The sequence below is a fragment of the Schistocerca serialis genome, chromosome 1 (assembly GCF_023864345.2).
Source record: "Schistocerca serialis cubense isolate TAMUIC-IGC-003099 chromosome 1, iqSchSeri2.2, whole genome shotgun sequence".
NCBI lineage: Eukaryota > Metazoa > Arthropoda > Insecta > Orthoptera > Acrididae > Schistocerca > Schistocerca serialis.
The window spans coordinates 946,830,466-946,849,275 of record NC_064638.1 but is presented as its reverse complement, the minus strand read 5'-3'; the positions used below and the strand labels follow the sequence as shown (position 1 = coordinate 946,849,275).

The window sequence follows — 18,810 nt, the reverse complement described above, 5'->3', positions numbered from 1 at the left end:
TCAAGGAGGGGGTGAGGAAGAGAGAGAGAGAGAGAGAGAGACTAAACTGGAAAAATGGCAAGAGTCTATCTTTAAAGCTATTGTTATTTTCTGATTTATTGTATATTTCTGTGGCAACTATGACTCATCTGCCATTGTGTGGTTGCCGTTTTATTTTTTTCCTTCCTGGAATTTTCATTATTACAATAGTAATTGATTAATTTAGGAATATTTTAATATATTTTTCAGATGGTGGAAGTCCGAGTCGTTCCAATACTACACAACTGTTAGTTAATGTGAAAGATGTGAATGATAATGCTCCAAGGTTTTTTACATACTTATTCCAAGAATCTGTGTCTGAAAGTGTTCCAGTTGGATTTAGTATAGTGAGAGTAAGTTTCCAAATGTGGTGGTGGTGATGGTGGTAGTAATAGTAGTAATAGTAGTATTAGCTGCAGTAGCTGTAGTAGCAGCTTTTGTTTGAAATTTTTTATTGCTGTATTCTGTAAATCAGTTATGCAACTTTTATACACTATTATAGATCTTTCTGTAGTTTTGTTATTTGTTTCTTCTTAAAGGTTTATTTTTCTCTTGCTTCTGGTTTCCTACTAAAGTACATTTCATTATGAGGCCATTTATATTTCATAAGAAGAAACTTACAGTGGGTCTTTAATTGATGCTAGCTGATCATTCTTGGGAGATACCTGTAACAGGAATTGTTGCCATAAGTAATATTAGAGGCATTTTATTCACATAATAGTTAACTTAGGATCAGCCTCCTGATCTCTTAGTAACCAGAAGCAACTTGTGACTTTTCTGCAGAAAATTTATTGTCACAGGAAGCAGAAAAGAAAACATCAGTACATAAAGTTCTACAGCCACTGGATACACACACATAAAAACATATAGTATTAATTACCTACTAAACTGATATATCAGAAAGCAGTGTATGTAAAGTAAGTCTGATTTGGTATTTAACCGTATCTCCCATCTTCCCCCTTCGCCTCATTCCTCTCCCTCCCCTTCCCCCTTCCCCATTTCCCTCCCCCTTCCTATGTCACCCCTTTCCCTCCCTCTTTCCCCCACCCCTTTATTTCTATCAATAGTGTTTGTATTTGCTGCCTTTTGATATGTAGAATGGTTATGTATCTATAGTTGATTTTGATTTTTGTAGTGGGTATTACCAATAACTTGTGGTCTTATATAGTGAAGCTTTTTATCGAAAAGTTTTGACTTTATTTCGTATCAATTGTCATCGGGAACCACTTGGTATAATTAAGCCATCCCCTCCGGGGGCATCCAATATTTCTTTTGTGTTCTTCACATCCTGAATTATCCATTTACTTGGTCTATATGTTAGGGTCTTGCCTTGCTGTGCGCACATTGCCATTTCAAGCATATATGTCTTTCTAGGATGTCTGATAGCTGTGTTGTTTTTCTGATGACCTCATTTCTGATTATATCCCTGAAGCTGTTTTCCAACAGTGCATCTCCATTGCTCTCTGTGGACACTGTAATTTATGAGTCCTCACCTTTGTGACAGCTAATGTTTCTATACTGTGAGTTAGTACTAGTAGGATGCAGGTATTTTATGATTTTGTTTTTAGATTAGATTAGATTTGATTTGTTTTCATTCCATAGATCCAAAAATGAGATGATTCTTGCGTATGTGAAATATGTCAGAAAGTATAACATAAATACATAAAACATTTGAATATAATACTTACTACCCTGATCATTTCGGAGCTCAATTTCATATGTCATAACAGATGTTTTTGAAAGCTTGCAGCTGTCATTATTATTTAAATAATGAAATACTGCACTAGTTATGTATTTTTTCATGCTTAGCATGACATGTTTCGAGAATTTTTTCTCGTTGTCAAGTGCAGATATGTAAATAAGTATTTTATATCATGTTTCAATATGTATTGTTATGAGCCTCTTGCATTGTAGTCATCTTTTTGAGGTTACCAGGTACTGTGGCTCATCAATTATGTAGAAAACCACATGCACACACACAAACTATCACTCACATTGTTTGTGTAACATCACAAAAAATAAATACCGTCAAATGGGGTGATTTCAGACCCCGGGGCGAACTCGGACAGTATGGCTTATTTGCTGTTTGCCACTGCATAGAAACAAAGAGTTACTTATTTTAATGTCCATGCACCAGTTATTTTGAGTGCAACATTGCATTTATCGCTTTCCACAACTTTTATTTTGTGTAAATTGTTTCCCTAGGTGAATAATTGACGAACAGTCTCAGTGTTAAAAATCCGTGCATTATTGTAAAGTGGAAACTTTCTATTGTTGCACCAAGTGGGAAGTTATTGTAACCTAGGGTGTCCATTCGTCCCGTTTTTCCCGGGACAGTCCCGTTTTTTACCAAAATGTCCCACTGTCCCGAAAGTTTTTTGGGGACGCCCAAATGTCCCGTTTTTTTATGGTTCCGCTTGGCTAGAGTATTTTACGCTACTGGTTGTTTGACTTGCTATTAGCTGCACAATTATTTACGCTAGGAAGGGTGTGATGACTTTCAGCATACCCCAAATATGTACCGAACTGTCAAAATTCGCAAGTAATTTTAAACGCACTATAGGTAACGAATAACAACGAAGATTCTTCTCTTCTCAATTGATCCACTGAATCCGTCCTCTCGGTTCAGAGATACTCTAAACCACTGATACTTGCTCTCTGGCTTTCGTCACCACACCGTTAATGTTTTGCACTGTGCAATCACTGTTTTATTATGCCAAAAAGAAAGTCTAATTTTAACAGCAATATAAAAAGCGAGTTTCCTTTTATCACTGCTAGAGGAGAAACTGTAGAATGTACGTTGTGCAGATCAAAATTTGCTGTTAGTCATGGTGGAAGGTCTGACATTGTGAATCACATTAAGGCGAAGAAACATCGCATGAGTGATCAAAAGAAAAGAGCAAATAAATGCGTGAGTGACTACTACGTAAACTTAAAATCAGTAACAGAAATGGATAGGCAGTTGGCAGCACAAGAAGCTACGTTTGCATACCACAGTGCAATGCTTTAAGTCAATGGACTGTACTACAGCAGTTGTTAAAAAAATTTTCTATCCTAAATTCACAAGTGGACACACAAAATGTAATGCAATCATTTCAAATGTTATTGCACCGTATGCAGCTCAGCACGTTTTAAATGAACTGAAAAGTGCCCGATTCATTTTTGTAATGATTGATACATCGAATCATCCGGATTTGAAGTTGGTTCCTCTCGTTATCAGGTACTTTCACCCTGAAAATGGCAGCATGGTGAAAGTGCTCAAATTGGTTAATTTAGCTGGAGAAACTTCAGATTTACTTCAAAATTATGTACTGGAGGTTTTAAAGAAACATGATCGTGAGGGAAAGGTGATAGCAGTTTCTGCAGACAAGACTAACACCAATTTTGGTGGTAAGCAGAGGAAAGGAAAAAACAATTTGTTCTATAAACTGCAACAGAACACAGTGAATAATATGGTAGGTGTCGGCTGTCCAGCACATGTGGTGCACAATTCCTTACAAACTGGCTCAGATTGCCTACCCATCGACTGCCAATTAATTGTAAACAAAATCTACCAGCATATCCACATATATACAGTAAGGGTTGAATCTCTGAAGTCATTCTGTAAGATTACTGAAACTGAATACAAAACTGTTCTTGGGCACAGCAAGACAAGGTGGCTATCTCTGCTACAGCATTGGAAAGAACTGTAGAGATATTTCCTGCTTTGAAATCATATTTCATTTCCCTTGATAAGTGTCCTGTTATCCCTAAACAATTCTTTGATAGCCCTGCATCTATTGTTCTTCTACATTTTCCTGTTAGCCAGCTAAAACCTTTCTCCACAACAATTAAATGTATTGAGAAACAAGAAATCACACTAGTGAAAGTTTATGAAGAAATAAACAAATTATTGCGCAAATTACAATGTAGAAAATCTGAAAGATTTCTCACATCCTTTGTACATGATACTATAAGAAAGCTGGAAGGAGAGGGTGAAATTACTGTAGAACAATTTCATATTTATGCTGACATCTTCTATGACTCTTGCATTGAGTATATTAAAGAATGGTGTTTACCATTTCTCACACCTTTGAAAGCATTTGACTGGGTTAATACTGAAAAGGAGCAGCTACAGTGGAAGGATATTCAGGACTGTTGTGTTTTTGTTAAAAGTATTGTACCAACTTTTCCTGTTGATAAAGACGAACTGTTTGATGAATTTTTATGTGCACAGAACTTCATAAAAAGTGAAGAAGGAGACAAAGAAAGTGTTAGTGCAATGTGGTGTAAAATATTTGCTTATTTCAAAAGTAAAAACATTAACATGAAAAACAGGATTCATTTGGTGAAGTTTTGTCTGGCAATTCATGGGTCAAATGCTGCTGTGGAACGTGTGTTTTTGTTAGTGAACTCTTTGTGGTCAGATGAAAAAAACAGAATGAAAGCTGAAACAGTGAGGGCCATGCTCATTGTCAAAACACACTTTACATCTACATCTACATTTATACTCTGCAAGCCACTGTGGCGGATGGCACTTTACGTGCCACTGTCATTACCTCCCTTTCCTGTTCCAGACGCGTATGGTTCGCGGGAAGAACGACTGTCTGAAAGCCTCCGTGCGCGCTCTAATCTCTCTAATTTTACATTCGTGATCTCCTTGGGAGGTATAAGTAGGGGGAAGCAATATATTCGATACCTCATCCAGAAATGCACCCTCTCGAAACCTGGCGAGCAACCTGCACCGCGATGCAGAGCGCCTCTCTTGCAGAGTCTGCCACTTGAGTTTGTTAAACGTCTCCGTAACGCTATCATGGTTACCAAATAACCCTGTGACGAAACGCGCCGCTCTTCTTTGGATCTTCTCCATCTCCTCCGTCAACCTGATCTGGTACGGATCCCACACTGATGAGCAATACTCAAGTATAGGTCGAACAAGTGTTTTGTAAGCCACCTCCTTTGTTGATGGACTACATTTTCTAAGGACTCTCCCAATGAATCTCAACCTGGTACCCGCCGTACCAACAATTAATTTTATATGAACATTCCACTTCAAATCGTTCCGCACGCATACTCCCAGATATTTTACAGAAGTAACTGCTACCAGTGTTTGTTCCGCTATCATATAATCGTACAATAAAGGATCCTTCTTTCTATGTATTCGCAATACATTACATTTGTCTATGTTAAGGGTCAGTTGTCACTCCCTGCACCAACTGCCTATCCGCTGCAGATATTCCTGCATTTCGCTACAATTTTCTAATGCTGTAACTTCTCTGCATACTACAGCATCATCCGCGAAAAGCCGCATGGAACTTCCGACACTATCTACTAGGTCATTTATATATATTGTGAAAAGCAATGGTCCCATAACACTCCCCTGTGGCACGCCAGAGGTTACTTTAACGTCTGTAGACGTCTCTCCATTGATAACAACACGCTGTGTTCTGTTTGCTTATACTTCTGCTTGCGTATACTGACTTTTATGATACAATTTCAAACAAAAATGCACTTCTTGATAAAGTACATAAAAGTGAAAAGTATGGTGATAGTGTGGCAGAATAATTGTAAAAAGTGATTTTGGATCATCTGAGTGTACATTGTAAAGGTAAACTTGTATGTGTATTAAATTTAGTCAATACAATATTTATGTCCCCTTTTTTTTTTTTCTTCCTTGTCCCAGGTTTTTCTCTAATTTCTTTTAAATGTCCCCTTTTTCAATGAAAATGAAATGGACACCCTATTGTAACCGTAATTGTTGATGCGCTCAGAAGTTAACAGCATTGAGACAATTTCTGTACAAGTTTGTCTAGTTTCTCTTGCTAGGTTATAAAATAATGCCGGTTTTTTGTAAAACTGTGTACTGTGTGGGGTGATTTTGGACAATGCCAAGAATGTATAAAAGCAGGAGAGGTGCTACAGTATGTCCTGGAACTTTTAGATAAAGCTGTTCGTGATATTCAGAGAGGTAAATTATTGTACAGAAAAGCGTGTGATTTGTATGGTATACCAAAATCAATCCTTCAAAATAAAGTGCAGGAAGCACATAAAAAAAAAAAAAAAAAAAAAAAATTGAGAGGACAGCCAGTGCTAAATGAAGAAGAAGAAATGTTGAAACAAGGTATCTTGAGGGCTGCACATTGGGGATTTCCCTTCACTAAATTGGATATTAGATATTTAGTTAAAGGCTACCTTGATAAATCTGGCCGAAGAGAGAAGAAATTTTGTAATAATTTGACAGGAGAAGAATGAGCGCATTTATTCCTCAAACGACAGTCAGAAGATCTTAATAATAATAATAATAATAATAATAATAATAATAATAATAATTCAACATCGAATAATCAAATACAATCCCTAGAAATAATACAGTTTCAGGACATCATACAGATTATTCTTCTGAATAAGCCAGTTTATAAATTACAAACTAAAAGATTTGTTTGTATTAATAAATTTTACATTTTGATGGATTTTACGTCTGGTAGTATACAATCACGATATTACAAATATTGTTTTTATCAACATTATATTAGTTGTAGGTTACTTAAAACTATGAGCTTGACATACTTATGAAAGACTTTTCATACAGATATAATACTCGTCTAGGGAATAAAAAGGGTTTTCAATTAGAATTCTTTTTAGCTGATCTTTTAATTTGTTAGCAGGAAGGGTTGTGAGACTTTTTGGTAGGGCATTGGCTATCTTCAGCCCAGCATGAAGTGCATTTTTTTCATATAAAGCTGTTCTGTGGCTATTTACATGGTATCTGAACTTTTGCCTTGTATCATATTGGTGCAGGTCACAGTTGAAATTTGGATTAATTGTTTTCACAAGCAATATAACTTTCAATATGTACACACCTATAATGGTAAGCACACCTAATTTTGGGAACAGGTTCCGGCATGATTCTCGAGGTTTGACACCACAAATAATTCTGATAACTTTTTTCTGTAGTATTAATAATGTACTTAGGTTGGCTTGAGTTGTTGCACCCCATATTTCTATAGCATAGTTTAAGTTTGATGAGAATAGGGCATGATAAGCAGTTTTTAGTACACCCATGTCCTTCCATTCGCTTAAGCAAAAATATTAAACGAGCTCTTGCAGAAGTGAACAAAGAGACAGTTAAGAATGTTTTTCTCCAATATCAAGACAAAGCTCCGGCATGATTCTCGAGGTTTGACACCACAAATAATTCTGATAACTTTTTTCTGTAGTATTAATAATGTACTTAGGTTGGCTTGAGTTGTTGCACCCCATATTTCTATAGCATAGTTTAAGTTTGATGAGAATAGGGCATGATAAGCAGTTTTTAGTACACCCATGTCCATCCATTCGCTTAAGCAAAAATATTAAACGAGCTCTTGCAGAAGTGAACAAAGAGACAGTTAAGAATGTTTTTCTCCAATATCAAGACAAAGCTGGAAAATATCCCACATATTAACATGATCAACTGGGATGAAACCAACATGTCAAATGATCCAGGCAAGCAGCAGATATTTAAGAAACGAGGGAGTAAGCATGCTGAAAAAGTGATGGACTCATCAAAATCTAGTGTGTCAATAATGATGGCAGCTAGTGATGATGGTAAACTGCTTCCTCTGTACATCCTTTACAAATCAGAGCATTTGTGGGACACGTGGCAAGAAGGTGGACCACAAGGAACCCGATTCAATAGGAACAAAATTGGATGATTTGGCCTGCCAGTATTTGAAGACTGGTTCTTTACAATCGCTTGGCCCTATTTGAAGAGGCAAAACAGGCCAACAGTCATGATTGGAGACAACTTATCCAGTCACGTGTCTTTCCATGTTATTGAAGAGTGCGAGCAGAACAATATTTCATTCATTCTCCTTTCCCCCAATAGCACGCACCTCCTCCAACCGCTCGATGTAAGCTTCTTCAGGCCAATGAAAGCAGCGTGGTGAACTGTATTAACTGATTCGAAGAAACACACTCATGGGACCATTTCCAGGGATGCCTTCCCATCTCTTCTGAAGCAGACACTGACTAAGATGTCAGCAAACGCCAAGGAAAACATAAAGGGTGGATTTCGTGCCATGGGCCTAATCCCTTTTGATCCAGATCATGTCTTACGAAAATTGCCTGATAATGAGGAGAGCCAGCAAAGCAACGCAGATGCATGGTCTTCCAGTTTTGAAGAAATGCTCAAAGAAATTTGTTATCCTCCAAATAAGCTTGGTAGCTCCCGCCGCCGCCGCCGCAAACTAGACGTTCAACCTGGAAAATCAATCACTGGTCGAGATTTTCAAGGAAACGGAAACAGTGCTGAAAGAAGTGATTGCTTCTAGCAGTAGTGAAAGTGAAAACAACACATCATCCAATGAAGTTTTACTGCTGAAGGAAGATGCTTTTCTTGTTGGAGAGTACAAATATAAGTGTGGAATCAAGGAGCAAACAAGGCAGTATGTTGGAGTGGCCATATATGTTGGTGCTATGGAAGTAAGTGTGAAATTCTTGCGCCCACACGAGAACAGTAAAAACATATTTATGTTGCCCTGTATATACTGTAACTTCGGACAGAGATTTAAAAAGCACATGTGTCCGAAATCACCCCAATCCATGGGGTGACTTCGGACACTTTATTTAACTGCCTCAGATAAATATACCTCAGGTTACACATACAACCTACCACTTCCATAACAATCAATTTAATCCAACAATATATATGAAAGCTACAATCAAAATAACGACAAAACCGTACGAAATCACCCTGTTTGATGGTACGTAAATATTGCACTTGACAACAAGAATAAATTCTCGAAACACATTTTGCTCAGCATGAATAAAATTCGTAACCAGCGCTGTGTTTAACTAAAAACATTTGAGCAACGCAAAGTGAATGACAGTGTCAACTAGTGCTCCAAGTGGCCATACAGTTTGGAAATTGTTGTGATTGGTCATGACATCTTTATTTGAACAAACGTAGTTACTCCCATCAGCCACAATGCCAAGTAGAGCTTGGCAGCAGCAGGAGATACGGCAGGAATTGTTCCAGCTTTTACAAGTTTACCAGTTCAGATCCACTGAGTAGAGTGCCCTGGTATTAAAAAACTTTACCACATAATATTTGTAAACACTTCTGGATGGCCAACATTGGGCCAGCATCATTTTTTTGTAATGCATAAATTACAAGAAAGTTATAAATATGCTGACACAAAATCAGGTGCAAATTAACATTATGGGCATAGGAAGTTTGATGGGACTGATAAAAAAATGTCATAAATGGTGGGAAAAATGTTAATTTCGGGAATGTAAAAGCAGGGTTATACTGTTCATATATATATATATATATATATATATATATATATATATATATATATATATATATATATAAAAACAAAGATGAGGTGACTTACCGAACAAAAACGCTGGCAGGTCGATAGACACACAAACAAACACAAACATACACACAAAATTCAAGCTTTCGCAACAAATTGTTGCCTCATCAGGAAAGAGGGAAGTAGAGGGGAAGACGAAAGGAAGTGGGTTTTAAAGGAGAGGGTAAGGAGTCATTCCAATCCCGGGAGCGGAAAGACTTACCGTAGGGGGAAAAAAGGACAGGTATACACTCGCACACACGAACATATCCCAATATCCGAGTGTATACCTGTCCTTTTTTCCCCCTAAGGTAAGTCTTTCCGCTCCCGGGATTGGAATGACTCCTTACCCTCTCCTTTAAAACCCACTTCCTTTCGTCTTCCCCTCTCCTTCCCTCTTTCCTGATGAGGCAACAATTTGTTGCGAAAGCTTGAATTTTGTGTGTATGTTTGTGTTTGTTTGTGTGTCTATCGACCTGCCAGCGTTTTTGTTCGGTAAGTCACCTCATCTTTGTTTTTATATATAATTTTTCCCACGTGGAATGTTTCCTTCCATTATATATATATATATATATATATATATATATATATATATATATATATATATATATATAGAGGGAAACATTCCACGCGGGAAAAATATATTTAAAAACAAAGATGATGTGACTTACCATACGAAAGTGCTGGCAGGCCCATAGAAACACAAACAAACACATACATACACACAAAATTTAAGCTTTCGAAACAAACTGTTGCCTCATCAGGAAAGAGGGAAGGAGAGGGAAAGACGAAAGGATGTGGGTTTTAAGGGAGAGGGTAAGGAGTCATTCGAATCCCGGGAGCGGAAAGACTTACCTTAGGGGGAAAGAAGGGGTATACACTCACGCACACACACACACACACATCCATCCGCACATACACAGACGCAAGCAGACATTTGTAAAGGCAAAGAGTTTGGGCAGCGATGTCAGTCGAGGCGGAAGTACAGAGGCAAAGATGTTGTTGAAAGACAGGTGAGGTATGAGCGGCGGCAAATTGAAATTAGCGGAGATTGAGGACTGGCGGGTAGCGAGAAGAGAGGATATACTGAAGGGCAAGTTCCCATCTCCGGAGTTCCGACAGGTTGGTATTAGTGGGAAGTATCCAGATAACTCGGACAGTGTAACACTGTGCCAAGATGTGCTGGCCGTGCACCAAGGCATGTTTAGCCACAGGGTGATCTTCATTACCAACAAACACTGTCTGCCTGTGTCCATTCATGCGAATGGACAGTTTGTTGCTGGTCATTCCCACATAGAAAGCTTCACAGTGTAGGCAGGTCAGTTGGTAAATCACGTGGGTGCTTTCACACGTGGCTCTGCCTTTGATCGTGTACACCTTCTGGGTTACAGGACTGGAGTAGGTGGTGGTGGGAGGGTGCATGGGACAGGTTTTACACCGGGGGCAGTTACAAGGGTAGGAGCCAGAAGGTAGGGAAGGTGGTTTGGGGATTTCATAGGGATGAACTAAGAGGTTACGAAGGTTAGGTGGACGGCGGAAAGACACTCTTGGTGGAGTGGGGAGGATTTCATGAAGGATGGAGCTCATTTCAGGGCAGGATTTGAGGAAGTCGTATCCCTGCTGGAGAGCCACATTCAGAGTCTGATCCAGTCCCGGAAAGTATCCTGTCACAAGTGGGGCACTTTTGTGGTTCTTCTGTGGGAGGTTCTGGGTTTGAGGAGATGGGGAAGTGGCTCTGGTTATTTGCTTCTGTACCAGGTCGGGAGGGTAGTTGCGGTATGCGAAAGCTGTTTTCAAGTTGTTGGTGTAATGGTTCAGGGATTCCGGACTGGAGCAGATTCGTTTGCCACGAAGACCTAGGCTGTAGGGAAGGGACCGTTTGATGTGGAATGGGTGGCAGCTGTCGTAATGGAGGTACTGTTGCTTGTTGGTGGGTTTGATGTGGACGGACGTGTGAAGCTGGCCATTGAACAGGTGGAGGTCAACGTCAAGGAAAGTGGCATGGGATTTAGAGTAGGACCAGGTGAATCTGATGGAACCAAAGGAGTTGAGGTTGGAGAGGAAATTCTGGAGTTCTTCTTCACTGTGAGTCCAGATCATGAAGATGTCATCAATAAATCTGTACCAAACTTTGGGTTTGCAGGCCTGGGTAACCAAGAAGGCTTCCTCTAGGCGACCCATAAATAGGTTGGCGTACGAGGGGCCATCCTGGTGCCCATGGCTGTTCCCTTTAATTGTTGGTATGTCTGGCCTTCGAAAGTGAAGAAGTTGTGGGTCAGGATGAAGCTGGCTAAGGTAATGAGGAAAGAGGTTTTTGGTAGGGTGGCAGGTGATCGGCGTGAAAGGAAGTGCTCCATCGCAGCAAGGCCCTGGACGTGCGGAATATTTGTGTATAAGGAAGTGGCATCAATTGTTACAAGGATGGTTTCCGGGGGTAACAGACTGGGTAGGGATTCCAGGCTTTCGAGAAAGTGGTTGGTGTCTTTGATGAAGGATGGGAGACTGCATGTAATGAGTTGAAGGTGTTGATCTACGTAGACAGAGATACATTCTGTGGGGGCTTGGTAGCCAGCTACAATGGGATGGCCGGGATGATTGGGTTTGTGAATTTTAGGAAGAAGGTAGAAGGTAGGGGTGCGGGGTGTTGGTGGGGTCAGGAGGTTGATGGAGTCAGGTGAAAGGTTTTGTAGGGGGCCTAAGGTTCTGAGGATTCCTTGAAGCTCTGCCTGGACATCAGGAATGGGATTACCTTGGCAAACTTTGTATGTAGTGTTGTCTGAAAGCTGACGCAGTCCCTCAGCCACATACTCCCGACGATCAAGTACCACGGTTGTGGAACTCTTGTCCGCCGGAAGAATGACGATGGATCGGTCAGCCTTCAGATCACGGATAGCCTGGGCTTCAGCAGTGGTGATGTTGGGAGTAGGATTAAGGTTTTTTAAGAAGTATTGAGGGGCAAGGCTGGAAGTCAGAAATTCCTGGAAAGTTTGGAGAGGGTGATTTTGAGGAAGAAGAGGTGGGTCCCGCTGTGACGGAGGATGGAACTGTTCCAAGCAGGGTTCAATTTGGATAGTGTCTTGGGGAGTTGGACCATTAGGAGTAGGATTAGGATCATTTTTCTTCGTGGCAAAGTGATATTTCCAGCAGAGAGTACGGGTGTAGGACAGTAAATCTTTGACAAGGGCTGTTTGGTTGAATCTGGGAGTGGGGCTGAAGGTGAGGCCTTTGGATAGGACAAAGGTTTCGGATTGGGAGAGAGGTTTGGAGGAAAGGTTAACTACTGAATTAGGGTGTTGTGGTTCCAGATTGTGTTGATTGGAATTTTGAGGTTTTGGGGGGAGTGGAGCTGGAAGTGGGAGATTGAGTAGATGGGAGAGGCTGGGTCTATGTGCAATGAGAGGAGGTTGAGGTTTGCTGGAAAGGTTGTGAAGGGTGAGTGAGTTGCCTTTCCGGAGGTGGGAAACCAGGAGATTCGATAGTTTTTTGAGGTGGAGGGTGGCATGCTGTTCTAATTTGCGATTGGCCTGTAGGAGGATGCTCTGAACAGCCGGTGTGGATGTGGGAGAGGAAAGATTTGAGGACTTTTAATAAGGATAGGAGTTGACGGGTGTGTTCATTGGCTGAGTTGATGTGTAGGTGAAGGATTAGGTGGGTGAGGGCAATGGATTGTTCAGTTTGGAACTGGTATAGGGACTGATGGAAAGGAGGATTACAGCCAGAGATGGGAACTTTAAGTGTGAGGCCTTTGGGGGTAATGCCAAATATCAGACAAGCCTGAGAAAATAAAATATGGGATTGTAATCTGGCTAGGGCGAAGGCATGTTATATATATAAGTGAAACCAAGTTAAATTCATTAAAAATGTAACATTGAGACCATTTGCATAATGCATCATTTTAACCGTTAAACTACTTCTTATATCATAATAATCACAATTTGTTTCTGTGGTTGCACAACCACACTACTGTTTGTATCTGACTCAAGTGAGCTTTTTCATAGTTATGTGCTTGGTATGTATAATTAATTAATAAAATTATCTAGGCATGTTGTGGATGATCTTACAGGGAAAAATTTCATATGTAAAAGTCAACCATTCATCATTAATTGAAACACTATTTTTACATGATATTATGAGGCTCTGGTGATTCCTGTCTTAAGAAGCTCCGTATATCAGTTTGTTCATGCACTCACGCAGTCCAGTGTCTGTAAATATTGCAAAGTTTGACTATTTACGTTTTTTATGTCTTCTGATCCTTGTAAGGTCTATTACAACCCCGTAAGGTCTATTATGTCACAATTCCAACGTTGTGTTAGTCTTAATGGAGATGAATCGGACATTAATGTTGCTAAGTCTTCTTGGTTTGGAACTGATACTGACTGCAGAATCGTATGATGAATTAATTCACAACCTCTTGTATGTTTTTTACTGTATATTTTGCATGTAGATTACACAAAATACTGCTTCATCTTCTCATACAAATCGAGGTTTGTCCAGCACACACATTTGTCAGGACAAGAGAGAGACTATGTCAAAAAGGTAACAAAAAAGTGTCGTAGAGATTCACTTTTGTTTCCAGTAACCATTCTCTGACATTTTCAATGATTATACTATTTTTGTTATATAACACTGCACTCATGTTTTCTGAACTAAATGTATGCTGCTTTTTACAAACTTTTAGAATGATCCTTTGTTTCACAAAATTTTTATCACCTGCTAATTATGCATTTAATGAAGTTGCAACATTGGTAAATAGTAACTATTCCTGAAGTGAAACACAGAGCTTGTATTCTAGAAGTAATACAGTGGAGTCATGGTTTTTGAATATTTTTTTCTTTGCTTTTCAGGTACAGGCATTTGACACTGATGAAGGTGAAAATGCTGCAATACAGTACAGCATAGCTCCCAGAGATGAAGCAGGCAGGCCAGCAAGTGATCTTCCACTCACTGTTGATGAAAAGAGTGGTTGGATATACACAATAAAAGAACTGGATAGGGAAGAGACTCCTCGTTACCAATTTCAGGTACTACCAGTACAGTTTTTAATAGATGAAGTGATTTTGTGAAATAATGATAATTTGTGTCATTCAATATTACATTTTTTTTTTTTTTACGTATTTAACATCAGTATTTACATTAAATATGAAAATGGAACTTAGAACTGTGACCAGTTGCAATGCAGCTTAAACTAAAATTTATCAGTAGATGTTAAGTAAGCCATGACTAGTTCACAAGAAATTCTGCTAAAGGAAGCAAACCAGAAAGATCAATCTGAAGTTTGGATGGTTGAGTGAATGCCCTGCTGAAAAAGCATGATCTTTTAAGTTTCTCGTCCTGTTTATTATTGTGACTAATTATTTATAAAAGACATTAGCTGCAGTAACAGGGTTGGGATGGAGAGCAGCTGCCCAGTCAATCTAGACATACTTGGCAAGAATGGATTAAAAGAGAACATGAAGTCTAATTACACTGCTTTTGTTTTACAAAATAAGCTTATTTTCAGCTGTCAATTGCCATTTTATCATCTTAAAATTACCTGTTTTGGGCAGTTTAGCCCATTTTCAGCTCTGTTAAAGAAATATACTTGTGAATTCTAATGCTAATTTACAATATTAAAGAGACAAAACATTTTTCTATCCATTTAAAATACAAGTATAGTATAACATACCATTTTCGCTGTTACACAGTAACCGGTGTTAAAGGAAGCACTATCCGTTTCACTGACATATACTAAAGCGAAACTTCTGTGTTGTCACTTTATATTAAAATTTAAAAGAAATTTCATTGGTGCAAAAAAGCCTGTAGTGCTACTGAGTGCTCTCTGCATGTTATAATGGACTAAAAATAAATTCTTGAAATCATTTATTCATAAAACATCCCATAGCATTAACTTGTGGATGCATAACAAAAGTCTTTTGGAACCGGTAGCCTTCCATTTTATCAATAAATTGTTGTAAAAGTAGGTTATAGTAGTTTACTTTCTGTGTATGCGTTGGAAATACTGTTGACTTTCGTTATAAAAAACATTACTTGGTGAAAGTAAAATTACTTTTTTTTCTTTATTAATTTTGAAATTCTAAATGGGTGATGTGTGGCAGGGTTCCTTAGACCTCTTAGCGAACAAGCCACATTTCAAACATTTTATTTATTTATCTTTAGTCAGGATGGCACTTTTTGTTGGCAAGATTACTGACAACAACGAACAGTTTGGCGTACCTATACTTTTTACAGGGGAGATGTATTTCTATACACCAAAATTGTTGCGGATGAGCATTAGTGTAATTCATGAACAGAATAATTATGCAAGACACTTATAACATGGATTCCATATTGCATGTTACAGTCGAAGAAACATCATTTGAAGTCAGCACAAGTGACCAGAATTTAACTAACTATTTCTGAATGGCTTGAAGGTGAAGCACTTTTTGATCAGGAAAATGACAATGATTTGGACACTGATGGTCACCAGGTTAATGAATCTGTGTCTGCCAACATTCTAAGTGAAGACGGACTACAGAAGTGCTGATTTCTTTATTGACTGTGTTAGAACTCAGTGAAGTAATACACAGTCATCATGCACAACTTGATGAAAATTCCATCTGAACCAGTAATGGATTGCGTAGCTGTCAGTAGAAGTGCATGGGAATTCTCACAAAGAAAGCTAAAGGATCAAGCTTTGTATTGATTTATAAAATAGGCACATTGATGGTATGAAGAAAAAATTGGCAGAATATTATGCCTGAAAAAGTGAGTAAATTTTTGGAACTCTGACCAGAGAAAAGACCAGTGTTGCTTCTAATGCAGTAATAACACTAACAAAGACATTGAGAGGAATCTCAAAAAATATTAAAATGGACAACCTTTGCACAAGCATTCTGTTGCAGGAAAATGTTAGAGCAGTGTGGCCTTTGAGACAAAATATCAGAACATTCCACAAGAAACTGAGGCTTCTATGGCCATAGAATTTTTATCCTCATCATATGATTTTGAAGACAGTTTTACAGCTGTAGGTTATGTGCCCAGAAAGAACAAAGGTACATACTTCCCAATTCTCTGCACCAAAGTGCCACAGTAGATGGAGGACATAAGAAGAAGCCATACATGGTTTTACTCAGTAATAAAACTAAATCATGATTTGATTCTCAGTACAAAAGACAATCAAGAAGATAGCCTTTTGACTTACGGACAAATGTAATGGGTGTAGCACTCATAAATACTCTGTTTTCTTTCCCAGCAACATCCCAACTACTAGGAAGGCAATCTGATAAAAGGAGAATTTTCCTCAACTAGGACAAGAAACATTATGACCTCATGTGGAGATAAGAGTAAATAACCCACACATCCAGATGAGTATAGTAAAAGCTGCATGGAAAATGCTCAAAAAGTATTTGCAAAAATGCAGTGTAGGGGTATTTTTAATGAGCAGAACTTCTGGTTCAAGCACAGTAAATAGAAAATTTGTTGTTTACTCTCAAAAAAATTGCAACATAATTTATAATATTGTATTTCATGCACTAAAGTGAGAGTCACATTATCATAATAAATACTTTCTTACTCATTACATGCCACCAGACTCATCATAATTTGATAATACTGTTTTAATAAATATGTTCTTGTATTTGTGTTGAGGAAGCATGTAGCATATTACTATCTTTACGGCGTTGCTCATCGAGCCATATACGTTATCTCGCATTTCTAGCTGCTTTTCTCACACAAATAATGATAAAAATTCAGAAATTATGGGTCGCCACCAGCCCAAGCCCTTCCTAACCATTTAGAAAAAAATGGAGCTGGAAAATTATTGGTTTAATTGCTTTAATAATTTAGTTACAAGTATGCAAATTTCTTTAAGTAGCCAGATAAATAGCACTCCGTGTCGTGCATGAAGCATCTTGATTAATTAAGGATTGGAAATTGGAGTAAGATCAGCACCACAGAATTTATCTTTATCATAGATTATTTATTGTCTCTGAGTATTTGGTTGCACATCCTAACTACACATAACTGGTGCCTGAGTAGAAATATTTAAGTAAGAATTACGTGAGAATATAACAGAGCACAATTTAACTACAGCAAGAAGAAACACAGAAAACGGGGGTGGGAGACAATGATACTATCATCTCCTTTGCATTCATACCATAAAAATATCTCAGTGAGATTCGCATTATGATTCTATGCATGCACTATTCTGGACAGAGGTTTAACCAATGCACGAGGTTGTGTGATAATTATTCAACATACTAACAGCCGAACTAGAGCATGTGGTGCATTCTGAATCAAACTGTTGTGCTGCTTTGTAGAAAGATCATGAAAGAACAGATATTCTTGCTGAAATCATACTCATTAAACAAGCAAACTGTCAAAATAAAGCCTATTGCGGTGCCATGGTGGACCAGAAGGGTTATTGATTACCAAAGACGTAGCACAAAATTGACGCACAAAGACAAAAGCAACTTCCAAAAAATATAAGATTAAAAAACATACTCACTTTGGCACAGTATTACACTCACGTATGGTTGAAGTGATCCTACCCAGCTTTTCCTAATCAGATTTACCGTTTGAAATTCTACTTCATCGTTGTTCAAAATGAACAAAGTAACTTCCACACTTTTAACTCAAACACCCAAAAATCGCCTATTTAAAGCAATATAATTATGGCCCATTCGAAAAATAACACTCTTCACACGCTTCAGTTAAGCTGAAGTTCTGAAGTATTTCAACAGTTAAACATAACGACGTCCTACTTCAACCTGCTTCCTATCAGCTGAAACCCCCCTTAAGAGCTACGATCCGTACTCACGAAGCATTCACCGAAGAGTGTTGCTTTCTCTTTCGAGATTACCTAGCTCCCCCTGCAGCAGAAGCTACCAGTGGGGTAGCCCTCCGTCACCAACCTCACACACAAAAACAGCCTTCGACACAGCTTTTGACTAAGATGGGTAAACCTCTCTGTTCAGGTATTTGATACCCAAGTTGGTCATCCTGTGCTCTTCTTCGAATGAGAAGCAACATCGTCTGTTCCCAGCAGATGATGACCAACTCAGCGTTTCCCACAAAAGAAAACTGAAACCCCACATTAAAACACACATATAATATTCAATAGGCCTTATTTGAGTGCTCAGACTTTCTGGAAGAGTTCATGAGTTGAGCTAAAATCAGGTAGTAAAGTGAATAGTTGTACCGAATTCGACAAGCGTCTTATGAAACGACTTCACAGAGATGTTTCAAGCGTTTTCTGTGTCCAACCACTCATGCATCCAAGAGTTAAACATAAAACATTGCGGAGAACATTAAAACAAGCGTTCAGTGCATAGTGCTGTGGAATGCGGAAAAAACAGCAAATTGGCGCTCATAGGAAGAAGAACAAGACCAAAAATGCAACAGGAGCGTAAGAAACTGTCTACGCAACCTGCCACTGATGATGCCTTGCAGAAAATAAAGGCGAAACGCGTATGGCACTAAAATTGTGTTTTAT

The 18,810-nt window shown here is 38.6% G+C and overlaps 1 protein-coding gene across 1 annotated transcript in view; it reads left to right on the top strand.

The window, feature by feature from the left end:
* The window catches only part of LOC126412603 (protocadherin-like wing polarity protein stan), a 345,349-nt gene that overhangs the window by 38,355 nt on the left and 288,184 nt on the right, over positions 1-18,810 (top strand). The window contains exons 5-6 of the mRNA XM_050082273.1: positions 229-371; positions 14,183-14,359. Of these exons, the coding sequence (XP_049938230.1) occupies positions 229-371; positions 14,183-14,359 (320 nt within the window). The remainder of the gene's footprint in view (positions 1-228; positions 372-14,182; positions 14,360-18,810) is intronic.